This window comes from Pundamilia nyererei, unplaced genomic scaffold (assembly GCF_000239375.1).
Source record: "Pundamilia nyererei isolate P.nyererei 1_Seehausen unplaced genomic scaffold, PunNye1.0 scaffold00087, whole genome shotgun sequence".
In the NCBI taxonomy this organism is placed as follows: Eukaryota; Metazoa; Chordata; class Actinopteri; order Cichliformes; family Cichlidae; genus Pundamilia; species Pundamilia nyererei.
Window position 1 is genome coordinate 1,384,126 of NW_005187488.1, and position 22,846 is coordinate 1,406,971.

At 41.8% G+C, this 22,846-nt stretch overlaps 2 protein-coding genes across 3 annotated transcripts in view; both read left to right on the plus strand.

The window, feature by feature from the left end:
• The first annotated feature begins 453 nt into the window (after positions 1-453).
• nfx1 (nuclear transcription factor, X-box binding 1) lies at positions 454-16,417 on the plus strand. Of its 2 annotated transcripts, XM_005738862.1 has the most exons (23): positions 454-714; positions 1,549-2,394; positions 3,001-3,162; positions 3,608-3,685; positions 3,872-3,977; positions 4,688-4,759; positions 4,845-4,984; positions 5,075-5,174; positions 5,265-5,482; positions 5,961-6,058; positions 6,157-6,187; positions 6,266-6,348; positions 7,804-7,912; positions 8,047-8,166; positions 8,408-8,487; positions 8,577-8,807; positions 9,268-9,341; positions 9,730-9,831; positions 10,121-10,258; positions 10,375-10,441; positions 15,584-15,729; positions 15,836-15,940; positions 16,111-16,417. In XM_005738862.1, the coding sequence occupies exons 1-23, from the start codon at positions 696-698 to the stop codon at positions 16,184-16,186; spliced, it is 3,201 nt and encodes a 1,066-aa protein (XP_005738919.1). In that variant the 5' UTR covers positions 454-695; the 3' UTR covers positions 16,187-16,417. The 2 variants fall into 2 exon arrangements, with proteins under 2 accessions (XP_005738919.1, XP_005738920.1); XM_005738863.1 differs by lacking the exon at positions 16,111-16,417 and having other exon boundaries at positions 15,836-15,944.
• A 2,744-nt stretch (positions 16,418-19,161) lies between these two features.
• The window catches only part of smarcd3b (SWI/SNF related BAF chromatin remodeling complex subunit D3b), a 55,684-nt gene continuing 51,999 nt past the window's right edge, over positions 19,162-22,846 (plus strand). The window contains exon 1 of the mRNA XM_005738866.1: positions 19,162-19,485. Coding sequence (XP_005738923.1) covers positions 19,474-19,485 — 12 coding nt within the window. The 5' untranslated portion in view covers positions 19,162-19,473. The remainder of the gene's footprint in view (positions 19,486-22,846) is intronic.

Here is a 22,846-nt window from a genome sequence, read left to right on the forward strand (position 1 = left end):
AGCAAATTTTTATAGTCACAGATCAAAAGGAAAGAACACATAGTGTTCATATGTGCATAATGGGAATAATCCATATATTGACTCAAACATTTATATACAATAACTTCCATTTGCAGCCACAAAGGTGGGTGTACTTAGCTTTTGCCCCGCTGTTTCTTCATTTTGGCTTTTTGTGTAACTGTGACACGATGTATTGTGTGTAGTATGTCACGTCTTGCTGTTCATCTGAGGTTATACTAAAAAGTGTTATTTTTATATTATGTCATAATGTTTAAAGTCTTAGAAATGAAATACTTCATTCCTTATGTATTTTTATCACGACTGTCTTATTTTTTACTTTGTTGTAATCCCTCCGTTTATTTCTTGGTGTGTGCTCCATGCAGTAGTAATATCAACTTAAACTGAAAGTTTACTGAAAACGTTTTATTTTGGTTTTATTTTTGTAAGCGCTGACCGGAAGTTCTGTTTGTGACATCTGCGGAAAACGTTAGCTAACTAGCTAGCTCATAATAATAAGGTGCGAGGCAGGCAAGGGAAGATTACTGTCGCTTTTAAGGGGTTTCGGATCATTTTTAAGAACCAGAAGACAGGAAACAGGGTGGATACGGTCCCGGAGGGCGTGGACACGCGTGTCATTTCTCTTAAAGCTGCCCTTTACGTGCTGCGGAACAAGCAACAAGCTGTGCTCAGACTGAATGGCCGAGGGCTTCTCAGGTAACTAATGTGCAGTTTTAATAACAGTGACTCACAGGAACCTGAAGCAGCCTAAACCGACTCTTAAATCACTCTGAAGTACTGACTTTAGCAGCTTCGCTAACAGTTACACACTCTCTTGCTAGTTGTGTTAGCTGGACAACCTTAAGCAGCCTAAACATAAACTTTTAGCTGACGCAGTTTTCTGTTCACTTGCTCTGGGTTGCTAATGTTAGCTTAGCATCTCCGAGTGATCGTGCAGTTCGTGAATGAGGTAACGACACGTGACAGCCGGGGAACTTTGAAAGGCAATAGCACGCCAGATGATGGTACGCATTGCTATCCATAAAATCGAGAGCTGTCATGCTAATTTCAAACTCCATAGTTTCATTACTTGTACATATACTGACCTTAAGGTTTTAAATTGCACACAAGAACAGATCGTCCCCATATAGTTAAGGCATAGAGTCTGGGTTTACTCTACTCAACAGAACTCTTGATTTTGGCCATTTGACATACCGAAATGTATTTTAGGGTTTCGTAAACAAAACGGTATTGCAAACCACAAAAAATGGTCATGATAATTTTACACCGGCGGGTGCAAACATTTTTCCACATGCAGGAAAAAAAAATCTGTCTATAACATTATTTGCTCATGGCAAAATGTTATTGCACTCTTTATTTGTCCTATGCAATTTAAAATGTCATCTCATAAGTAAATAGATCACAACGATCCCCGAAATTCTTGCAAAATGACAATAAATGATGTTGTCCTGCCTAGTTTAAAGTTTTAAGTGTTTTTGCTCTAAATATATTTGATGTTGCTCATAACTTGGTTCTGTTTTCTTGTTGCAGACCCACCTGACCTCAATCCAGATCTGACGCAACATCAAACGTCACATCAGCACAAACCCAGAAGAAGCCGACCCAGACACAGCAATGACAGACACCTCAGTAACAACAGTAATGAGACCTGTCATCAGTATGGACCCTTTAATCAGGGCACTAATCCCCCTTTTAGCCATAGATCAAATTATGAAGATCATCATCGTCCTCCTTACCAAGGAGGAGATGAAGGCAGAAGGCGAGGCAGAGGAAGAGGATGGAGAGAAGGGAACAGAGGAGGTTCTGTGCCATGGCGGCAAAGACCTGGAGGTGATCCATACGGTGGCAGCAACAGATACATGAGTGGTGTCCATGCTTTTGCACATCCCATGGGTGGTGCTGATGGACCCAACTGGCGGCGAGGAAGTGCAAACAGGGATACGGAACAAACTAATGAGGACCAGGATGCCCAGGCTAAAAAACCAAGGAAGTTTAGTCAGGAGCAGCGAAAGGGAGAACATAATGGCAGTTGGAAGGAGTACAACACCACAGTGGAGGATCAAAGGAAGAGAGAAGACTCAGAGTCCCAACATGACAATAATCAGAGGAAACACACTGACCCAAAGCGACGGCAAGGACCAATCAAACCACCCAAACAACCATCACAAGAGGAGCCAGGCTCAGAGAAGGGAGCCAGTGGCCAAGATGACTCTGATCAGGGGCGAGCATCTCAGGATTCTGCAGGCAAAGGTGGAAGAGGCTCAGGAGGGAATGCTCCCCTTCAGGCCAGAGGGGGGAGAAGAGCAAACTATCAAAACTACAAACCTGGTCAGAGGAGCTGGAACAAGATGCCAAAGAGCAAAGAGACGCAGACAGGTTTGACTCTTACTTCTGTAAAATGTTGTCTGGCGATCAAATTCCCCAACTTATTTTACATTTCTATCAACGTTTTACATTTTTTATATTGTTACAGTTTTGTCAGACACAAAATGTTTAATCAGAATTTATTGATTTTTTTTTTTTTAGGAAACCTGGTTTCCTAACAAACTAACATAAGTTAGTTCAAATTTCCCCGTATTTTGCTGTTAAGTATTTCATATTCACTATATTTGCAGAAAACATTCCTTTTTGGTTGTTTTTGGAGGATTTTCTTTGTCCCTTTTTAGTAGCTCTAGTTCAGTTAGTTTTAGTATTGGGCCTGAAACCAATGTTTAATGTTATGTTTTATTGATTATTTTGTTTGTAAAAAGGCCAGAAAATAATTAAAAATGCAAATCAAGCTCAAAAAAAGCCCAAGCCCATGTTTTATAGTGCTTACTTAGTGTAGAAATCTTAGGATGTTTGGTTGGAAGCTACCTGAATTATTGATGAGTCTGTCAGTGAACTAAAGGACATACGAGCAGAAAGTTTTGGATAAAGCTCTGTGGGTGGAAATGAAGTATTTGTTGCCATCTTCTGAACCTCTGATCTCTTCCTCTACAGGGTGTCTGATTGAACAGCTGTCGGAGGAGAAATACGAGTGCATGGTGTGCTGTGACGTGATCCGGGTCATGGCGCCGGTGTGGAGCTGTCAGAGCTGCTTCCACGTCTTCCACCTCAACTGCATCAAGAAATGGGCTCGATCGCCAGCCTCACAGGCAGACGGTGCGGCGTGTGAACACAGTGTTTACTCTGTGTGGGAGCATTTTAGTGTAGTCTGTGTACTCAGCATAACGAGCTCCTAACAGTGGCTGGTACTCGGTGTTCAGGGATGGTCACTGTGACGGTAACTCGTGCAGTGAAATTCCTGCTGCTTCTGCAGTGCATTGTGTTACATTGAAAACGGAGAGGCCAAGTGGATTTCTGCTATTGTTCCCATTATGAATCTGCGCTATACAATACAACACGTCACCTTCTGTCCTTCATCATAGGAAAAAAATATAGAAAAAATGTTTTAAGCTACATTTAAGGCTAAGTGATTTTTACTTTAGTGCCACAGATGACTGTACTGGGAAAGCACATCCTTCCCAGAGGGTGACCCTTTCATTCAGCGTTATGCAGAAAGGAAAAATGGATGCATGTATGTTAAAGTTCAGCTTTTTTGTATCAGATTCAGCTGAAGGTTGGCGCTGTCCAGCCTGCCAGAATGTTTCAATGAAACACCCGACCTCCTACACCTGCTTCTGTGGTGAGTATTTGTTTAATTCGAGCATAGATATACACCACTGCTGAGAAATGGTGATGAACTTGCTCTCAGGTTAGACGATTTAATGAAATTGTTATCATATCCCACTGACTCCTTCCCAAAGCTTCGTTACGTTAAGTTTGCCACAGAGAGTGATGGGAAGAGTTGTTCCGTTTGTTTCATTGGCAGGTAAAGTGACAAACCCTGAGTGGCAGCGTACTGAGATTCCCCACAGCTGCGGTGACATGTGTGGGAAGAAGAGAAGTGGAGTGGACTGCAACCACCCCTGCAATATGTGAGCCTTAAAAACACAAGAAAGCTGCTTCTAGCTTCAAATTACGTTATTAAAAGACGGTAGGGCTTCAGAAGTTCATCGATAACTTTTAAGAATGTATTTCTTTGTGAGGTTTGCTGTGAAACTGTTTTTATTTGATGCAATTTTTAGGTCTACTTGATGGTACACTGTGGGAGCATAAGCTGTTATATTTTAAGAGACAGATTGCATGTATGGGAGATATTTTATTTAAAGTTCACCCCAAACACTCCCTTTGTGGTCATATCTCTAAAAATACTCTTACTCGCCCCACAGACTCGTGAAGCCTTTGACAGACTGTAGTTTCTGACCGAGCTTGTTATTTCATTGCCAATAAATGTATTTTATCTGCATTTGGGGTTGGGGTCCTTGGTAGCAGATGTAAAATAAAATGGAATTGCAGACAGATTTTATAGATGACTTCAGTGGCTTCATAAACTAGTAACTCTCACTTTGCAGCCATGTTGTTAATGCTTGTGGACATTTATTTTATATATATATATATATATATATATATCTAAATTAATGGGGACTGAGCCATATTTTAAATATGATTCATTACTTGGACTTATTAATGTATTACAAGGCTGGTAAGAATCCTGTCTTACCAGGTTTGGTTAGAGTAACTCGCACACCTGCTGTTCACATTTATACTTCAGACCCGTACGTTAATATGTTCTTTGTCTCCTCAGCTTATGCCACCCTGGACCTTGTCCTCAGTGTCCTGCCTTTGCAACGAAATCCTGCATCTGCGGGAAGACGAGGTACTCGACCTCTGATCACATGTGAATCTGTCTTTTTATCCTTTTGGATTTTACTCTAAATATTTCTTAAATTATGTCTCTCAAGTCAACCAGTGCGCTGCGGTCAGGCCACTGTGCTCCAATGTGACAAAGTGTGTGGTGCTGTACTCAACTGTGCTGAACACACCTGTGTGCAGGTGTGCCACAGCGGGACCTGTCAGCCATGCCAGCTGCAAGTTCAGCAGGGTGAGTCTCACTTTGGTGCAGATGAATAGCCGAATTTAGCTTATGGAACATTTTAAATGTAATGAACTCTTTTGCTGTTTTTATGGGCAGTTTGCTTTTGTGGCGTGACCGCACGGGAAGTCCCGTGTGGCACAGATAAAGCAGGATTTGATGGTTCGGGACATTTCTCCTGTGGAAAAATATGTGGGAAGTAAGTCCGACTCTTCAGCGCTAATTCTGCCCATCTAAAGCTTTTATTTTGCTCCTATCACAGCCGCGTGTATTTAACTGCTCTTTTCAGGATGCTAAACTGTGAAGCCCACCGGTGTCAGCAGGCGTGCCATCGCGGCCCGTGCAAGCCGTGCCCGCGCTCACCAAGCCTGGTGAATACGTGTCCCTGCAGTCAGACGCCGCTGACAAAACTCCTGGAGCTGGGCTACTCTGAGCGACGGAGCTGCTCCGATCCCATCCCCTCCTGCGGGAAGACCTGCAACAAACCCCTGGCCTGCGGCTCAAGTGGTGAGAAGAAGTGCTGTTCTGTCATGTCGAAATACTCATAGCATCAGTTAGAATTAGGAAATGATTCGAGCCTCATTAAGATTGCAAAAACAGGACCTGAAAATGTGTGACAGGTGACGCTTTTCAACAATATGTGCTGTGGCAGGAGAAAACAGGTTCTTTTCTGTCATCTGTTTTAAAGTAATATTGATAAAATAGCGATGAAGCTTTTAAAATCCAGAAGAAAGCCAGAGGAAGTTCAATGAGAAAACGGCAAACATCATGTCACTAAAGCTGAATGAATTCCTTGATCTTTCCCCTGTAAAACATCTTGTTTTTTCTTTTTATTCTCAATCTTCAACTGGCTTTTGTTTCTAAAAGAAAGCAACTGCTTTCTTCTCTGTGGCCTGTTGTGGTTGTGCAAACAGGATGTACATCATGTTAGGCCTGTTTTTGTTCTTGCAGCCTGACGTGAGATAATGAACTTGTGTTATTTCAGACATCATCCATCTGTGCGAGAAGCTGTGCCACGAGGGCAGCTGTGGGCCCTGCTCTCTGACCTCAACTATCAGGTGCAGATGTGGCTCCAAGACTAAGGTTTGCAGAAATATCAGCAGCTGTGTTTTTTCTCAGTCCCATATTTTTTTTTTTATTTTGGAGACACTGATTTGAAAGATTTCTCCTTTACTTTCCAGGAGGTCCCATGTGAGAAAATCCAAAAAGAAGGTGAGGTTTTAATAAATATGAGTATAGCCCACCCTGAGCTGCCGTCCTGTGTTTAAATCCGGACTTTTGTCTCTCCAGAGGAGCTCGTCTTCACTTGCGAGAAGCGCTGCAACAAGAAGCGCTCCTGTGGCCGACACAAGTGTGGGGAGCTTTGTTGTGTGGTGAGTGTTCATTGAATCTGGGTCAGTGTTTTCGACTTTATGCTCTCTGTTCTCACACACACATATACATTTTTTTTTTTCTCTTTCCCTGACTGGTTCTGACCCCAATATTTTTGTCTCACCCGAACCAACTAACCATTGTTATTGTCCAGAAGAAAGTGTGTGTTAAACATAATAGCTGTTATCTCAATGAAATGCAACCATGTGACACACATGGCTGGTTTAAGTGAGATGGTCAGTGAATCTCGTCCTAAGTCAGAGCCGCACCCATTCAGCTCTCCTTACATCACTAACAGAGGTGTGTATGTGACACAGAATCATTGTAAACCAGCAGGATTATGTGACAGGTGCAGCAAGGATGTTACGGATATATTAGTCTGCCTTTGTGCCATCTGTAGAAACAAGGTTTGTCTCAGCAGTGGGCAAACCATACCACCAGAAGAGTTATTTTTAAATAGCTCTAGACCCAAAGAGACCTGCATGGAGCATATTTTGCTTTAAAGTGCTTACTTAACCAACCTAATTGTAATGTTTGGTCTGTTCAACTTAATGGTTTTACCTGCTATAACAACCAGCCCAACCCAACTTTGGGATAAAGAGTATCTCTTCTCTTATCTTCTATATTGTAATTGCTGTGTTGCCTTAATTAAGCATAAATTAGCCAATCAACATTATTAGTAATTGTAATGTTTTTTTGTTTTGTTTTTTTACCACATGTGAACAGCAGTGTGGCCCCACTTATATCTTAAGTGGGCTGCACCAGTGAAACCTCCTTTTTGTCAGTGTAAAGAACTTTAACGACAAATTTATTCCCTGAGATATTTTTAATATCAGAAAAAGAAGCCCAATTTCAAAACTGCAAATGGTGCCAAGCGGGTCATGTTTTAATCTTAGGCAGGCAGATTCTGACTCCCGGGTCCTAATGTTTGACACTCGTGCCCTAGGGAGTCATTAAATGCATATTACTTTCACACTGACTGCAATCGTCAGCTGATAGCAGCTAGTCTGTAGTTGATTTATGCATAATTTAGCTTTTTAGTTAACAATTCTTAATTAGATTGAGGGTCTGGCAAAGGGAAAGCCGGCAGGACGCGTCTAAAAACATCTCGACACACTCGCTGCCTTCATACAGTCACGGCAAGCACTACAGGAATGACTTGCAGTGTAATTGTCCAACAACATCCAGCTGACAGACGAGCAGTGAGGAGAAACAGCCAGAATAAACAGTAATAAAGGAAATGGGTGGACATTAGTAAGAAGGAAAGAATAGTGAGGATATGTTACTGGGTTGAGATGTGACTGAATTTGAAAGCTGACTTGCTTTGTAGCTCTTAATTACTTTGCATCATGCGGAGGTGACTCTACATTTAAATTTCCGCTTGCAGCAGCCTTCTGATAAGAGTGTTTTTTGAAGCGCGTGAGGTGATGTTAATGTTTTTGTTCGTGTGTTTTCAGAGCGTGGAGCACAAGTGCTCCATGATCTGCGGCTACAAGCTCAACTGTGGCCTCCACCGCTGCCAGGAGCCTTGTCACCGTGGAAACTGTGAACCCTGCTGGCAGTCCAGTGAGTATCGAGTTCACGAGCCAAGTCTCTGAAGTACCACAGATTTATTCTGTCTCACTAATTTGAAGCTTTAGCTGTATTTTGCTTGGCGTTAAGATGCCACGAGTGTGTCACGAGTCCCACTGGGTTTTTAGGTTTTGATGAGCTGACGTGTCACTGCGGGTCCACGGTGCTGTATCCACCCATCCCCTGTGGAACGAAGCCACCCGAGTGCAAAAACGTGTGCACGAGAAGACACGAGTGTGACCACCCAGGTGGGATTTAGCTGTAGCTCCTTACATCAGGGTTATTGTAGTTTGTGTGCTTCCCAGTTAGATTTGAAAATGTTCAGTTTTAGTTCAGTTTTCTTTAGTTTCAGTGACTCAGTCTCAGTAAACAAGGCCATCAAAGACTCATTTGTATGTTTTAGATAGTTTTAGTTTAGATAACCTCGGTTCATGCAGCAGCTGTATCGAATAACTGTTAATATGCTCCTGACATTTGCCTCTGATTTAGTGTTTCACAACTGCCACAGTGAGGAGAAATGTCCTCCCTGCACTTACCTCACGCAGAAATGGTGCATGGGAAAGCACGAGGTAATGTTCCCTGAGCCCACTGATGGCACGACTTGTTTCCTGTTTTTGTTCTTGCAACTGAAGCGACACTCTTTTTCTCTGACTCACAGCAACGCAGCAACATCCCGTGTCATCTCCAAGACATTTCTTGTGGCCTGATGTGTAATAAAACGCTGCCCTGCGAGACGCACCGCTGCAAACGCATCTGTCACCGGGGAGAGTGCCTGCCAGAAGGCGGCTGCCAGCAGCCCTGCACGCTGCCTCGACCAGACTGCGGCCACCCGTGCGCTGCTCCCTGTCATAAAGGCAGCAGCTGCCCACGCACCACCTGCACTGCCAAGGTACAGAGCAGTGCCACTGAGAACAGCTGGACTTCCAGTGGCTCAAAAACAGGTTACAGAGTTTGTACAGATGTTCTCTGTCACATCAGGGCTTGGGTTTTTCAGCACATTTTCCCACCATCAAAAGTTCCTCCTCTCTCTAATAACTTATTTCCCTCATGCAAATGTTTAGTGAATAAATTCAGTGTCACATCTGCTCAATAGTCCAGCTGTGAACCCGCTGTTTTTGCATGAAGGCTGAGGACATGTGGCGCGGTGCTGTGTAACTGTCATAAATGGTTAACTTGGAACAAATAATAACACATCAGTGGCAGGCTTCAGACTCCAGAGGGAGGCCATTCACAGCTGCACGAATTCTTCGTGTGAACTGACCTGACCTTTTTTAATTTGCGTATTTGTGCTCTTACAGAAACACTTCTTCTCCAGGGAGGAAGAATCTAATCCTTTGTGTCGTTCGCAGGTTGCGGTACAGTGTGAGTGCGGTCGTAGAAAGGAAACCGTGGCCTGTGCAGAAGCAGCCAATTCATACCAGAGGTCAGCTCTGCTCCCATGTGTTCAGCTTTTTTGTGTGTTTTATTCTAGACCTCGTTTGGCATTTCTCTTTTTGCTGACATATATATTCTGTTATAGCTGTGAAAAAAACCCTCAGTCTTCAGGCTCCTGTAAAAGCTCAGATTCAAGGAGTTCAGTGTTTTTTGAGGAGCAGCCAATCAGAAGAAAGCTGGCTTAAAGTCAGAGGAGTGTTAAAGAGCTCGTTTCAGACAGTGGATGAGCTGAAGGGCACCACCATGGCCCAGTTTAATAATAAGTAAAGATTATATTAGACTGTGAATGATGCAAAGCTACTAATGTAGCATCTAGGAATAAAATTAGAATTTGAAACGAGCAACATTTATCTGATATTTTTGGTTTTGTTGTGCAGGTATGCTGCCATTGCCATGGCCAGTAAGCTTTCGGACATGCAGCTCGGTGACTCCATGGATATCGGCCCGCTGATCTCTAAGAAAGAGCTGAAACAGACAAGGTAGAGTGGTGCAGGGAATTAATGATTTAAAGCTCGAACCAGAGGTGTCAAACTCAAGATGTGAAACATTTGCTGAACAGGATGTTCGAGCTTAATTATTTCAAGATTATTTGAACAACAGGCGAGTCCTTATGTGTGATGGCCAAGATGCAGCTCTTGTTTGAAAGTAATTATGTAAATAATTTCCTGGAGAGGGCCAGATTTCGTTCTTTAATCCATTCAGTGGATTACTTTGAACTGCAGCTGAGGTGTGAAAAGCAGTCATCCTAGAAATGCGATGCTTTCTCAGGCTCGAGTGCGATCAAGAGTGCGCCACTTTGGAGAGGAACAGGCGCTTGGCGGAGGCGTTGCAGATCGACTCGTCTTCTGACCCCTTCAACGTTCGCTCCACCTCTGCGTACAGCGACAGCCTCAAAGACGACGCCAGGTCTGATATCTGTTTTACTCCACGGTGACGGTTATGTGACGCCATGTTTGGGTTAATCTTCAAACTCAGAGGGAGCGCTGCACTGAAACTGCAACTCTGCTCTGCTTGCGTTTCAGAAAAGACATGAAGTTTGTCACAGAGGTGGAAGAGGAGATCAAGAATCTTGTAGAGCTTGCTAATAAGGTACGATCTCTATTTGAGTCTCCTTTTCCTGTTTAGGGGTGAGGTGTTATTTAAGAGCTCTAATGTGATGTAATGCTCCATCTGGTGGAGAATCTGGGAGACTGCTGTAGTCCCAAGTTTTTAGTGGTGAAGCATTTTACTGAGTCACTCGCATTAGTCAGTATATTTGCATTCAAGTCAGTGCAGCATTTGTACATAATTACCCCATAAAACATTTTGTTTTAAACTGAACTTTAACCCTAAGTTTTTAAATTTTTGAAACTTTAATGATCATTAATATAACATGTATATCATGTTCTTTCTAGTTAATTAATGTCATTTTCTCCATTTAGCCACGATTTCTTTATATTTTTGTTGTTTGCTGCTAAGGGATATAATTAGTAAAACAGCTGGGCTTTAAGCTTAATGTGAGAAATACCTTATTTATCCCAAACTTTGGTAAAAAGCTGTTAGAGCAGCCAAAACATTAAACACAGACTCTAGCTTAAATAAAGTGGAGTAGACGAATAAAATAAAATGGCATGATGTAACAAAATACCTCAATAATGTACAAACTACAGAGAAGAGAGGAGATAAATTTAAGAAAAGGGAAAAGATAATATGAAATTAAAAAATATAAGTTTTAATTTGATAAGGTAAAATGTATAAAATAGAGTAAAACACTGTATAATGCATATGGAGCACTTAATAAGTAAACCTTTAATGAAGGTTAAACATAAAAACATAATAATAATAATAATAAAAGAAATCAATAAATGGATTAAGTACAATAAGTCTAAAAATAATACATGATGTTTTAAAATAAACATGTAAATAAAATGCAAGAAAAGGTCAAAATTAGGAAGAATCTCAATAAAATTCAGTGACATGCTTTATAAAAAGTTTCATAAAATACAGTAGGGGGCTTAGTATTAAAAAATTAAAAGAAAATGAAGGTTTAAAAAGTAAAACTATTAAAATACAAAAATGTGTTATGTTTAAAGTGGCTCTGTTGAGACACGAGCTCAGTATTGTTGCTTGCCATTTGAAGCGGAAAGTCTGGATTTTTATGGAATGGCTCCTCAAGTCGGATTTCCAACTCAGGAAGATGGAGAACCGCCACCAACCCCGACTTCACAATCCAAGATGGCAGCAGTGTGTAAATATCAGTAAAAGTGTAAAACCTAGGAGGCAGTAGTAGGTCATGTGTACTATCACAGTGTTTGTGTATTTGTGACTTGCTAAATAAGCTGCAGCCGGTGTTTAAACGGCTTTATCACGAGTGATGGATGAATGGCTCTGGTTTGTTAAGGAGCAAAACAAAAAACGTTTCTTTTATTTATTACAAATGATTGATTATTACTTTTATTACTATCATTGCTGATCCGCATGGAGTCATTAAACTTGGTGTCAGCCCGAGGTGGAGACAGTGGCCCTTTACGGCTGTGTCACTAACAGCTTATTTAGCTTCATTATTTTGTGCCCCAGTTGTTGTATTTTCAGCTCTTTTGTCACAGTTTCCAAGCTCAAATAAGCGAGTAGGAGACTTCTCGGGCAGGTGGAAACGTCTCCACGTATTTATTTATTTCTTCCAGTCCTCTGTGATTCACCGAGGCTCTCTGAGAGACCGACAGTACTGCTTTGATTTCTTTTCCAAAGGACTTGTTTATTACTTAGCTGAGCCTCTTTTTGGAACGACGGGTCATGAATGAAACCCTTTTCTGCCCGGGAGTCAGCTTAGTGAAATGTTTTATCTTACTTTCTCAAGGCATGTTGTGCTGACTTCACTGATTTCATTTTTTGGGCTCTTCCCTAAAAAAACGAGTTATTAAATCTACTCCTCTGCTTAAATTTTGCTAAAATCCCCTCCAACAGCCCTCTGGCAAAGAAAGCGATTCAGTTTTGTACCAGCTGTTGTTCTCTTTTACTCTGAAAAGTCAGGTCAAATGTGCCTACTGACCCGTCTATAGAAAATAGGCCACGCGTGCACTACTAGCTCAAAAGTACATGGACGCTTCAACTCGTATGTATAGACATTAAGCTGCTGCTGTAACAGCCTCCACTCTTCTCCCTAAACCTTTCACATGATTTTTTTGGGACCTGCCTGCAGGGATTTGCTCCCATTCAGCCACAGAAACATCAGATAGGGCGGCACAGATGTTGACAGACATGAACTGGATCACAGGCCAGTTCATCCCAACGGTTTTGGATCTAAGCCCCCCACCAAATTTAAAAGAAAACAAACACATTTCTTTATGGACGTGACTTTTGGGCGTGAAACAGTCACGTTGAACCAGGAGGATCCCAAACAGTGAGGACAAGGCTGAAAGTATTTATGAAAGTGATAGATTTGTATCACTTCATACCAGAGGTCAGCTCACAAAACGTGATTTGTACTCACGTTTGTAGTTTGGAGCAAAGTTATTATAGTAAAGTTATATTAAAACAAAATAAAAAGTTTGTCCTCAAATCGGCAAATAAAATAAAAAGTAGAGTGTTTGCTAAAAAAAAAATAAAATAACAATGAGATAATACTTGAAAAAGTGATTTTAAAAAAAGCAAATCAAATATATGTATTTTGTGATTTATTTATACAAAAACAGACATTAAAAGTTTGCATTGTTTTTAAGATGCATTATATCAACACAAATATAAAAAACAGAAATAAAACAGAAAACGGCATGTACAGTAAAATGGAAACATTGAAGGATGATGATAGTAATAAGACAGTAATAAGACAGTAATAAGACCCATTCCAATGATCAGATGTGTTTTTATTCCCGGTGGCAAAGTGTTTCAAATTTGTGGACCTTTAATTTTAAAAGAGGAACGACCCAAATGTTGTTTTACATTTGGTAACATACAATCTCATTAAATGCTCCCCTTGTGGTTGCAGCTTTACCTGCTAGAGTGACTGAATTGGGGCCATTTAAAAGCCAAGAAAACATGAAAAATCCAAGCGCAGGATGTTTCGCAGCTGGACAGATGTGTTAATGATGTGCTACCCTGTTAGCGAAGGTGCTCCTCTGCCTGTCCGGTAAGCGGTGCAGAGAGTAGTCGGGGTTATCGATGATAGATGACGGTTTGTTCAGCGACATCCTCGCCACCTCTGATTCAACAGCTTGCAGCCAATCGCAGAGCCAGCCTTCCCGATCAGTTAATTCAGTCTGCTCGTGATATCAGCAGACCACAGCAAAGTACGCTGAGCTCCCCACAATCGTTATGAAATGGAGCCTGTTAATCCCCTTCTTGTGTACAGCCTGTGCAGGAAATGTCCTTAACTAAACACGACCAGCCCGAGGAGACTGTGGTGCATCTGAACATCATGTTTGTTGAGACTAGTGTGTCTGTGGGACTGTGAGTCAGCTGCCTTCACTGTGTCTGGACTCTTATACCTGAAGCACTTGCATTTTGCTCCTGAAACACAGACTCCCTGCTTATTAATTCTCAGTTTTGTACATGTAGTACACTGAAACATGCAGGCATCTCCCTGTTCATAAATGCATACTTTCATAGCAGCGTTTGGTTATGCACTATAGATGAAAATATTGGGGGGGAATTTTCCACAGTCGTTAAAACACAGATTGAGCCGACCGGCTGAGCCTGAGAGAGCATGCTCCAAAAGCACAGTCACCCCTGGATTTCAAAGAAGAGTGTGGAGCATTTAAAAGACCCTGATCACATGATCAGACCAGGCTATTATAGACTGTTATTATAAGGTCACAGCGGGTCCATTATGTAGCTAGTTGTGTAGGGCTTTATATGCAATTAATAAAATCACATGATTAGAGAGGCTGACTGCTGTGGTAAGGTCTCAGCAGGTCATCAGCTGGCACTGAGGTTAGAAGAGGCAGGAAATGGAGGGTGGAGAAAAGCGGTGGAGGTGGTGGAAACGCACTTGAGACAAAAGGCACTGGTGGTCACCGTGGTGATGGGTAGGTCTGGGCTTGTTCCCAAAGAGCCAGGTCTGCTCAGAAAGGTCCAATGCAACAGAGCCATGAAAAAAAGTCCAAGCAGGTGTGGAGGTGGAGAACGTGAGCAGTGGTGGAGCTCTGATAGCAAGGAGCATGGACGAAATGGGAGGAGACCCTCCAGCGCAGGGTCACCAGGGCACACTTCCTGTCCAACTTGGCTCTGGACAAGTTTCCGTCTTCTCTGCAGCTGTCCAAAGGCTCTGACAGACAGCCGCTATCTGTGGCATTACGACCAGGTGCTGAAGGCGGTGGCTAAGAGTTTTAGCTTCAGCCATCAGCACCAGCAAACACCATCATGCTTTGAAGAAGACTATATCCTTTGTGAAACCTGCTGTTTTCCTGTTTCTTTACTCTTTGCCGCTTAACTACTCACACTCGCTCTCTCTGTTTTCTCGGCCGTCTTCAGCAGACAGTTCAACTTTTTCACCTGTTTTCAACTCATGATTTCCACTACACGGCATTTTCCCAGGAAATGTAACTTTTTCTAGTCTCACAATAAATGTTTGACATTTGCAGTGTTTCCTAAATGAATGAAAGAAGCTTCGAAATGTGAGATTTTAAAAATTCAAATGCTGCTCAGAAATAATACCAAGGTTCTTAGCAGGAGATATATTTTTTTAATTAACAGGGATAGCGCCTGTTAATGGACATCAGAATACCAAAACTATAAGATGTGAACGGGCCAGACTGAAGCAAAACTGCTCCCAGCCCAGGTCAGATCAGACTTCGGTGAACAAATATGTACAGGAACACAACAAAAACGTCACACAGAAGTGAGTTATAAGTGGTCACAGACCTGCTCTTTACTGCTATTGGTAATAATGACGGTGGATATAAGGACTAACATACACAGACATACCACTAAAAATAAACCCCAAAACTAAATTAAGCACCATATTAGACTTTTCTTTGTTTGCCTCGTTTCTGTCTTGTGACACTTAAAACAAAGCAGTGTTATTTAAGGCCTGAAGAAGAGATAAGAAACCAAAACAACAATCAAAGAAAGTCTGGTAAAATAAAAAAAAATCAGTATTTGTGATTCTTCCCTGTCATCTTGTGACCGCAGACTTGAGCTGCGACCTTTTAGAGGTGCCCGACATCACCACGAATGCGGCTTTGTAGCTGAAATGCAACTAAACATGCGAAAAGCGAGCGTGACCGTAGCCTTATGAAGCATCCGTTTCTGCAGGGAAAGCAGTCGAAGAGGAGCCACTGTTTCCCGCCGATGAACCGAGAGCATCGGAAGATCATCCACGAGCTGGCCGAGGTCTACGGCGTGGAGAGCGTGAGCTACGATAACGAGCCCAAACGCAACGTGGTCATCACGGCTCACAAGTGAGAGCGCGACCAAATATACGAGCGCCGTTATCATAGATGAGAAATGCGGTAATCGTGGAGTCGAGGATGTGCCTGTGTATCTTGTTTTGTTTTTCTCGCTCAGGGGGAAGTCGGCCTGCCCGAACTCAACCCTGACTTCACTGATAGAGCGAGAGACAGCTGCACGGGCTCCTCCTCCCATCGCTCATATCAAACAGCACAGCAGCAAGTAAGTGTTAATCTGTGGTTAGAGAGACTCTTCTATACGACTCCAAAAATGTCCTTAAACAACACTCGGAGACGGACTGTCTTACTTTCATGCTGCTGTTTGTTAGTGTCTTTCGCTGCCTGCTTGTGATTCTTCTTTTTGTGTTTTCTCATCAATTAATCTCCTGCCAGGTCTGCCGGTGGAAGCACCTGGTCGAAGATGGTTAAAGAAGAGCCCGCGATCGATTATTTTGACGTCCAGGACTGAAAGTAAAAACAAATCTTCTGCCAAAAAGTCCAAAACTCGTTTCATTTGCATTCATCTGAGACCAATAATCATAAGTTCTCTGGTTTCTTGTTGATAAAAAAATAAATGTTTGGAAATATTTCAAAGCTGCAATGGTCTCTGGGGAACTCTCACTCTTGTTATATGTGGGAGGATGAATTGAGCCCTTGAATTTTGACATTAAAGTCCATGAAGACTTTCCCTGTTTGAAAAGCTCCTGCGTGTTTTCTTTGCCTCCCTGGTATGCGTTTTAATAAAAAGCGAATTCTTCCCTATTTAATGGGTGCAGATGTTGATATGAAATTTAATACATCGGCTCCAGAATATCTCCGATGTCCACATTAGGTGCTCTATCGCTTACTCGGGGTTAAGTCTGTATGGCAGGGATGTGTTGTTGTTCTTTCTGCAAGGCTTCAGGAGGGCGGGTGGGTAAGAGGCAGTGGGCTGCATTGCATAAAGAAAGCTTTGCTCCAAACACAACTATGACCCAGATGTGGCGCTGCACTTTGTGAAAACTCTTCCTGGGTAAAACGTGAAGGCACTCGGAGGTCGAGCTGATGCAGCAGGATGTGTGTCGTAGATGAGATGAGAGCGTAGATCCTGTTCTCCAGCTAATGGACTGTTTCACCCACTGCTGCGGCCTGTGAGGTTAGGATGCTGAGTCAGGCAGACTCCAGCACTGAGTGGACACTACAGGATGGACAGCTACTCGCACACTCTGTTTGCCAACTTAAAGGTTCTCATTGATTAAGGCCTCTCCTCTCTATAGGTACATGCTAATGGATTTCAGGAAACTAACCAGCTTTCTGTACAGATGTTCTCATTTTATTTTATCACCTTTATTTAAGCAGGAAATCCCACTGAGGTCAAATCTCTTCCACAGTGGAGACCTGGCAGCCGCATAAATAAACACAACATGATGGATAACATGACAACTCACATTTTCTCCATAACTATATTTGTTTAAATTCAATATCTTTTTTCTTGTAAGGGCTTTTCAAGATTTTTTTGCATCAATGACATTTGGAAAATACACATTTAAGTGTTTACTTCTGCACATGTTGTCAAATTGGTGCATAAACAATGACTTTTAACACATTTAGAAATGAAGGAAGCTCACGAGATGAATAAATATTCCTTTAATGTTAGTAAGCAAGTGGGAGAAGATTTGTTGCTGTTGTTTATAATTTATACTCTAGTTTTTTTGTAAATTTATGCTTATTCAACAAAATCTTTAAATCAAAATCTCAGATTATTAACTGAAAGTTGTTTTTGTCCTTTTTTTGTTGTTGTCAGTTTCAAGTTATCTTCTCAGCGTTTTAAATTTGTCTCAGACCAACCACGAGTTAGCGTTAGTAAGTTTTGTGAAAATGACCTGAAATTTTGAGTTGCACATGTCAAAATAAATAAATAACCCCAGTGCGTAATATTAATGTACAATGGTATATTTACTGATGAGAGATTTTTAATGAAGTGGTCAGAGCAAGACTGTCCTGGGTTTGAATCCACCGCCTGGCTCTGTGCAGTCCAGCTTCCTCCCACAGTCCAGAAACATCCATGTTTCATTAACTGGACCTAACTGGTTCAAAATTGGCCAATGGGTGATAACGGGTAATTTATGTGTTAACTTTACTACTCTGAGTCAAATTAGTACTCATTCACTGACAAAATTCAACATTTAGATATTTGAACAAGTAGAGTCTGGTTTCATGATGTTGCTCTTTACATTTTTCACTTGTCCACTTCAGCAGCACCTGCATACACCAAACTATTCAATTATTTTTTTCAGGTTTCAAGGTTATTCATTTATATAGCACTTTTAAAAACAACAGTTGTTGACCAAAGTGATTCCTTTCAATCCTGAAGGTTTCTTTTTTTTCTTAGAAACACAGCAGGAATAGACTTTTTCTGGCAGTTGTCTGTATTTTGTGATTCATGAAGTGATAAAAAGATATTCCTAATATGTCAGCAAATACCCCTTTTCCACATAAGTGCCAGTGTTCAATCTAGAACTGGTTCCATGCATCCGTAGCCTTAAAAGGACCATTACCAGTGCCAGAAACCTGGCACCAGCAGACTGCTTGGCCACATAGTTAAAACCACTGACACCAGTAGCTATGGGAGAGGCTGCGGATTCAGGTCACAGATGATTTTCTTTACCCTGCTCCATAATAACCAGGACTCAGGCAGAACTGCTGCTAAATATAAAACTATATTATTTATGCTGGCTTTATCCACTTTACGCAACGAGTGCATATTTACACAGACAGTCCCCAATCTGCAGACACAATTCTGATTTTTGCACGCATTTCTAGTTTTGTTTAAATCATTTTTCATGAATATTTTACAGCTCAAATGAAGCTAGTAGAACAAAACGTTTGGTAATAATTACACAGAAAGTCCAATATTATAAAGAATCAAGTTCAAAAGTCAGAGGTAAGAGCCGGACAATGAGCTGCTACAGTATATCCACCACATGTGTTATAAATCTGGCTCATTTCATTCATAAATCTTCACTCTGGCACTAAAAAAAATGTGTGAAGTGATAACTTGTGACTGCCGCGTGAAGCATTAGTAAATTATCCATTAAAGCAGCAATTAGCCACAACTTAACAGCCTCTTTATCGACGGATCCTCATTAGAAAGTGGAACAGTTCTCTCGGTTAGGGAGCTGGTGGTGCTGCTGCTCCTTTGTTGCTGTAGTGCACCGGGTTTATCCCCCCCCCCCTCCTCCCCGCCTCCCTCCCTTTTGTTCCTGCACTGCATTTACATGTACAGCATGTGTTTGGAGCAGGATAACCTGAAATCATTTCACTGTGCGCTTTGGGTTAAATAAAAATCTTCCCTTCCTCCCTTAAAATAAAAAAATGAAAAAAGAGAGAGAGCGAGAGATGAGGATAATTTGATGACACTCCCTGCCACTGGTAATTTTTCATTATATCGACTCTCCAGCAGAGACCGCGCCTGCGCTCCTGCTCCCTTCCGAACAAGGCTTCACCAATCCTGGCTCTGGCTCCATCCCCGGCTCGGCGTCCCACAGGCCAGCGCTAATAAGTCGCCTAGCTGTCCAGTAATGGGGGAGTGATCGAGGGGGGAGACGCTTGCTGCTGTGTGAAAGCCCGTGAGGAAGTTGAGGGGAGAAAAGCAGCTCCACGCCGCGCCGGACCGGACAGCTCCACAGAAACACATCCTACAGTTGCCGTTGTTGAGTAGCCCTTAAAAAAAGAGAAAAGAAAAGAAAAAAGGGAAGAGAAAAAAAGCGCACAGTGATGGAGAGAAAGGTATGGATGACGCTTATGCTACCTCGCGATACGTTAGCGCGCTTTGTTTTATTCCCACAGTGAGTCTCCGCTGCTCTGCCAGCCGCATCCACCATTAAAACTACTCTTTATGCGTTTAGGCTTCATCCTGTAGGCGCAGTCGGATTAGTGCGCACCGGAGTTTTTTACCTCGTCTCGCTTCAATTTATTGTGAGCCTCAAAAAACAGAGAGAAGAAAAAAAACAGGGGAAACTGCAATTTCCACCTCGTGGTGATTTTAGCCTCGGTGTACAAATGTAGCGTGATGTGGTTGGCAATATTTAAGGGGGGGACTGTAGGCTCTCTCTCAGCCTGTCTGCATCATCACAAGGCACAGTGTGTAGTTGCAGCACCTCACCCTCCTCCACCTCCCACCCCCTCCCTTGTTTTTTTTTCCTTTTTTTTTTGCAGCACACGCAGACACCAGGCAGCTCGGCTTGTTAACCTTGACTGGTGTGAGAAACAGACACTTGAGGAGTAATAGATGGGATGCACGGCGAAGCCCCTGCCATCCTCTCGCCTTCTTCTTCTTTTTTACGCATGCCTTTAATCCATTACCCCTCCCTCCTCCGTCCCCCCGCTTTGAAACAACAATATAATGTGCTGTTGCTTCTCTAAATGTGTCCGGTGCAGGGGGGAGAAAGAAGAAAGTTTCAGTTTCACTGTGTTAATCTGCTGGCAGTCTGCGGTGCACTCAGGAGCAGGGGGGGATTTGGGGGTGTACAGCTGCTGAAGCCAGATCTGCTTCTGCTGATTCCAAGGAAAATCTAATTTTTATATTAAAGCTGCTGTCAGCAACATTTCATCTGGAGGAAAAAAAATTTCTCTATTTTTTGAGGCGAGTCTGCCAACATAGTTAAGGCATTCACCTCTATGCAGCTTAGAGTGAAATAATTGATGCTATCTGGCTTAGGACAGTTACCACTCCCATGTTTGTCTCTTAAATGTGATTCAAGTTACCTGAAGGTGGTTTATATTGCAAAGTAAAGATAAAAACCCAAACTGTCAGATGATTCTTTATGAGCAAGCACTTGGCGACTGTGGGGAGGAAAAACTCCCATTTAACAGGAAGCCTGTTGGCCTGTCTTAATATGGATGCTGGAAATGTCCTAAAATATCGAACTGTTCCTGAATCTTCTGACCGCTTTTCTTTGAGAAGTTTGCACATTCTCGCTGTGCCTTTGTTTATCTCAGTGGTTCTCAAACTGTGGGGCAGGCCCCAAGGCACTGCAGGTAGACGTGGATGGCCAGTTGATGTATATTGCAGGGTGAACCTATATAAAGAAAGAGTTTGTCCTCTGTATCACTAAAATTTATCTGGGATCTTTATTTTAACAATTGATAAAAATGTTGCATGCTCTGTTATTTTTAGCCTCAGTAGCAGCTGGCCTGTCAGAATTAGTTTGAAAATACTGGGGTAATTTGTGATTCTACATTGGCTGTAGGTGTGGTCAGTGTAGCACACGTTACAAAGGTTAATGTGGTGGGTAGTGTAGATTAATTGGAGGGGTCAATGAGAGAGCAAAAATGGGTGTAAATGCCACTTTATTCTATTCCAAAAAGATTTTACGTACGTGTTATTTTTTTGTTTTTAAGCTGTACAGATTTCAAGGTGCATGCTGCTGTTTCCACCTGCCCTCAGGCTTCAAGCTAATCTTAGCCAGAGACATTATATAAGGAGGAGACAGGGTACACAAAGTATAACATCCAAGAGGAAAACGCTTGGAAAAACATATTTTGGGGCCAAAGTTTGCATGTTTTTCTGGCTGTGACTTGCTTCTAAAAGGTCTGTCACTACCTGATTTGTTTTACACATGTGCAAAACTTTATGTACTTCCTGTCATCACAGCAGATTGCAACACATTAGAAAGACTGGTTTTCTTGAAAGTGCTGGGTTAAAATTAGTCTCCTGCTGTTGCCAGATGTCTGTGTTCTCATCTATATCAATGCTGTAACGCTCTATACTTCATATTTTTTGCTTTTTTCACGTATCTTTTTAAGTAGATTTTTCTCTCTTAGTATGTTTTATTTATTTAGTCTTTTTTTACAGTTTGATGAATACTTACACAGATGTAATTAATTTTTCATACTTTGTGTTTTGTTTTTTTTTAAAGCCAACATTCTTGTTCATGGAGCACAAAACCAGCTTCATAGAAATTCTTTATTTGCTTAATTAGATCCGTATATTAACCAAAACCAGAAAACAATGTGCCTTTTTTATACAGAAAAAAGCTCATCTTCTATGTAATAACTAGTTAAATTAAATATATATTTAAATATAAATTTCTTTGAAACACTTCTACAAACCCTTTTATCTGCAGCAGTTATGCAGTGTATTTGTCAAGACTTTTATTGTGAAAGGAAGCAGCGTAGTCCTTTTTGCATGTGCTTAGAGAAAATGCGGCATCAGTTTTGGCTGAAGTTGTAGTTTTATGGATTAAAAGCCAAGCATACAGTCACTGGCAAAATCTTTGGATAAACGTGTTGAGCTGCTTGTTAACGCAGAGATGTAATTAGCCAATCACATGGCAGCCACAGTCAAGAGGAAGTTCACACTGAGCATGAGGGAGAAAGGTGGTTTATGTTTATGGCAGAAGAGCATCTCTGAACCTTGAAGCACATGGGCTATAGCAGCAGAAGACCACTCTGAGTGGCCCCCACTGTTAGCTATGAACAGCTGGTCGTGGCACACAGCTGCCCCTCCCTTAACCTGGTTCTGCTGGAGGCTTCGTCCTGTTAAAAGGGAGTTTATTCTTCCCAGCTGTCGCCAAAGCGCTTGCTCATAAAGAGTCACGCGATTGCTGGGGTTTCCTCTGTATTATTGCAGTGTCTTTACCTTAACATATAAAGCGCCTTGAGGCAGCTGTTGTTGTGATTTGGTGCTATATAAATACAATAAAATTTAAATTGAGCTCTCCAAAAATAGACAATAGAAAACTGGGAAAATATTGACTGGTCTGATGAGTTTTGATTCCAGCTGTGATATTCGGATGGTAGGGTCTCAATTTGGATTCATTAATAACATGAAAGACTAGATCCATCCCGCCTTGAACCACCGGTTCGGGTTGATGGCGGTGGTGTTTTGGAGTTGGGGATATTTTCTTAGCACATTTTGGGCCTTTTAGTACCGACTGAGTGTTTTTGCTGACCACGTCCATCCCTTTATGACCACAGTGTATCAGTCTACTAAATGGATTTATCTTTGGATAGATCCTAGGTAGCCATTTTCTAATGTTTCCCTGTTTATGCTAAGCTAAGCTGTAGCTTTATTTTTACCAGAGAAATGTAGAAGATGAATTGAACTTCTGTCCTTCTGTGAAATGTCTTTTAAAAATGGGCCGAC

Coding starts and splice junctions, on each gene's coding strand:
- nfx1 (XM_005738862.1), top strand. Junction 3,978..4,687: donor TGCAACCACCCCTGCAATAT/GTGAGCCTTAAA, acceptor TTGTCTCCTCAG/CTTATGCCACCCTGGACCTT. Junction 9,342..9,729: donor GCAGCCAATTCATACCAGAG/GTCAGCTCTGCT, acceptor TTTGTTGTGCAG/GTATGCTGCCATTGCCATGG.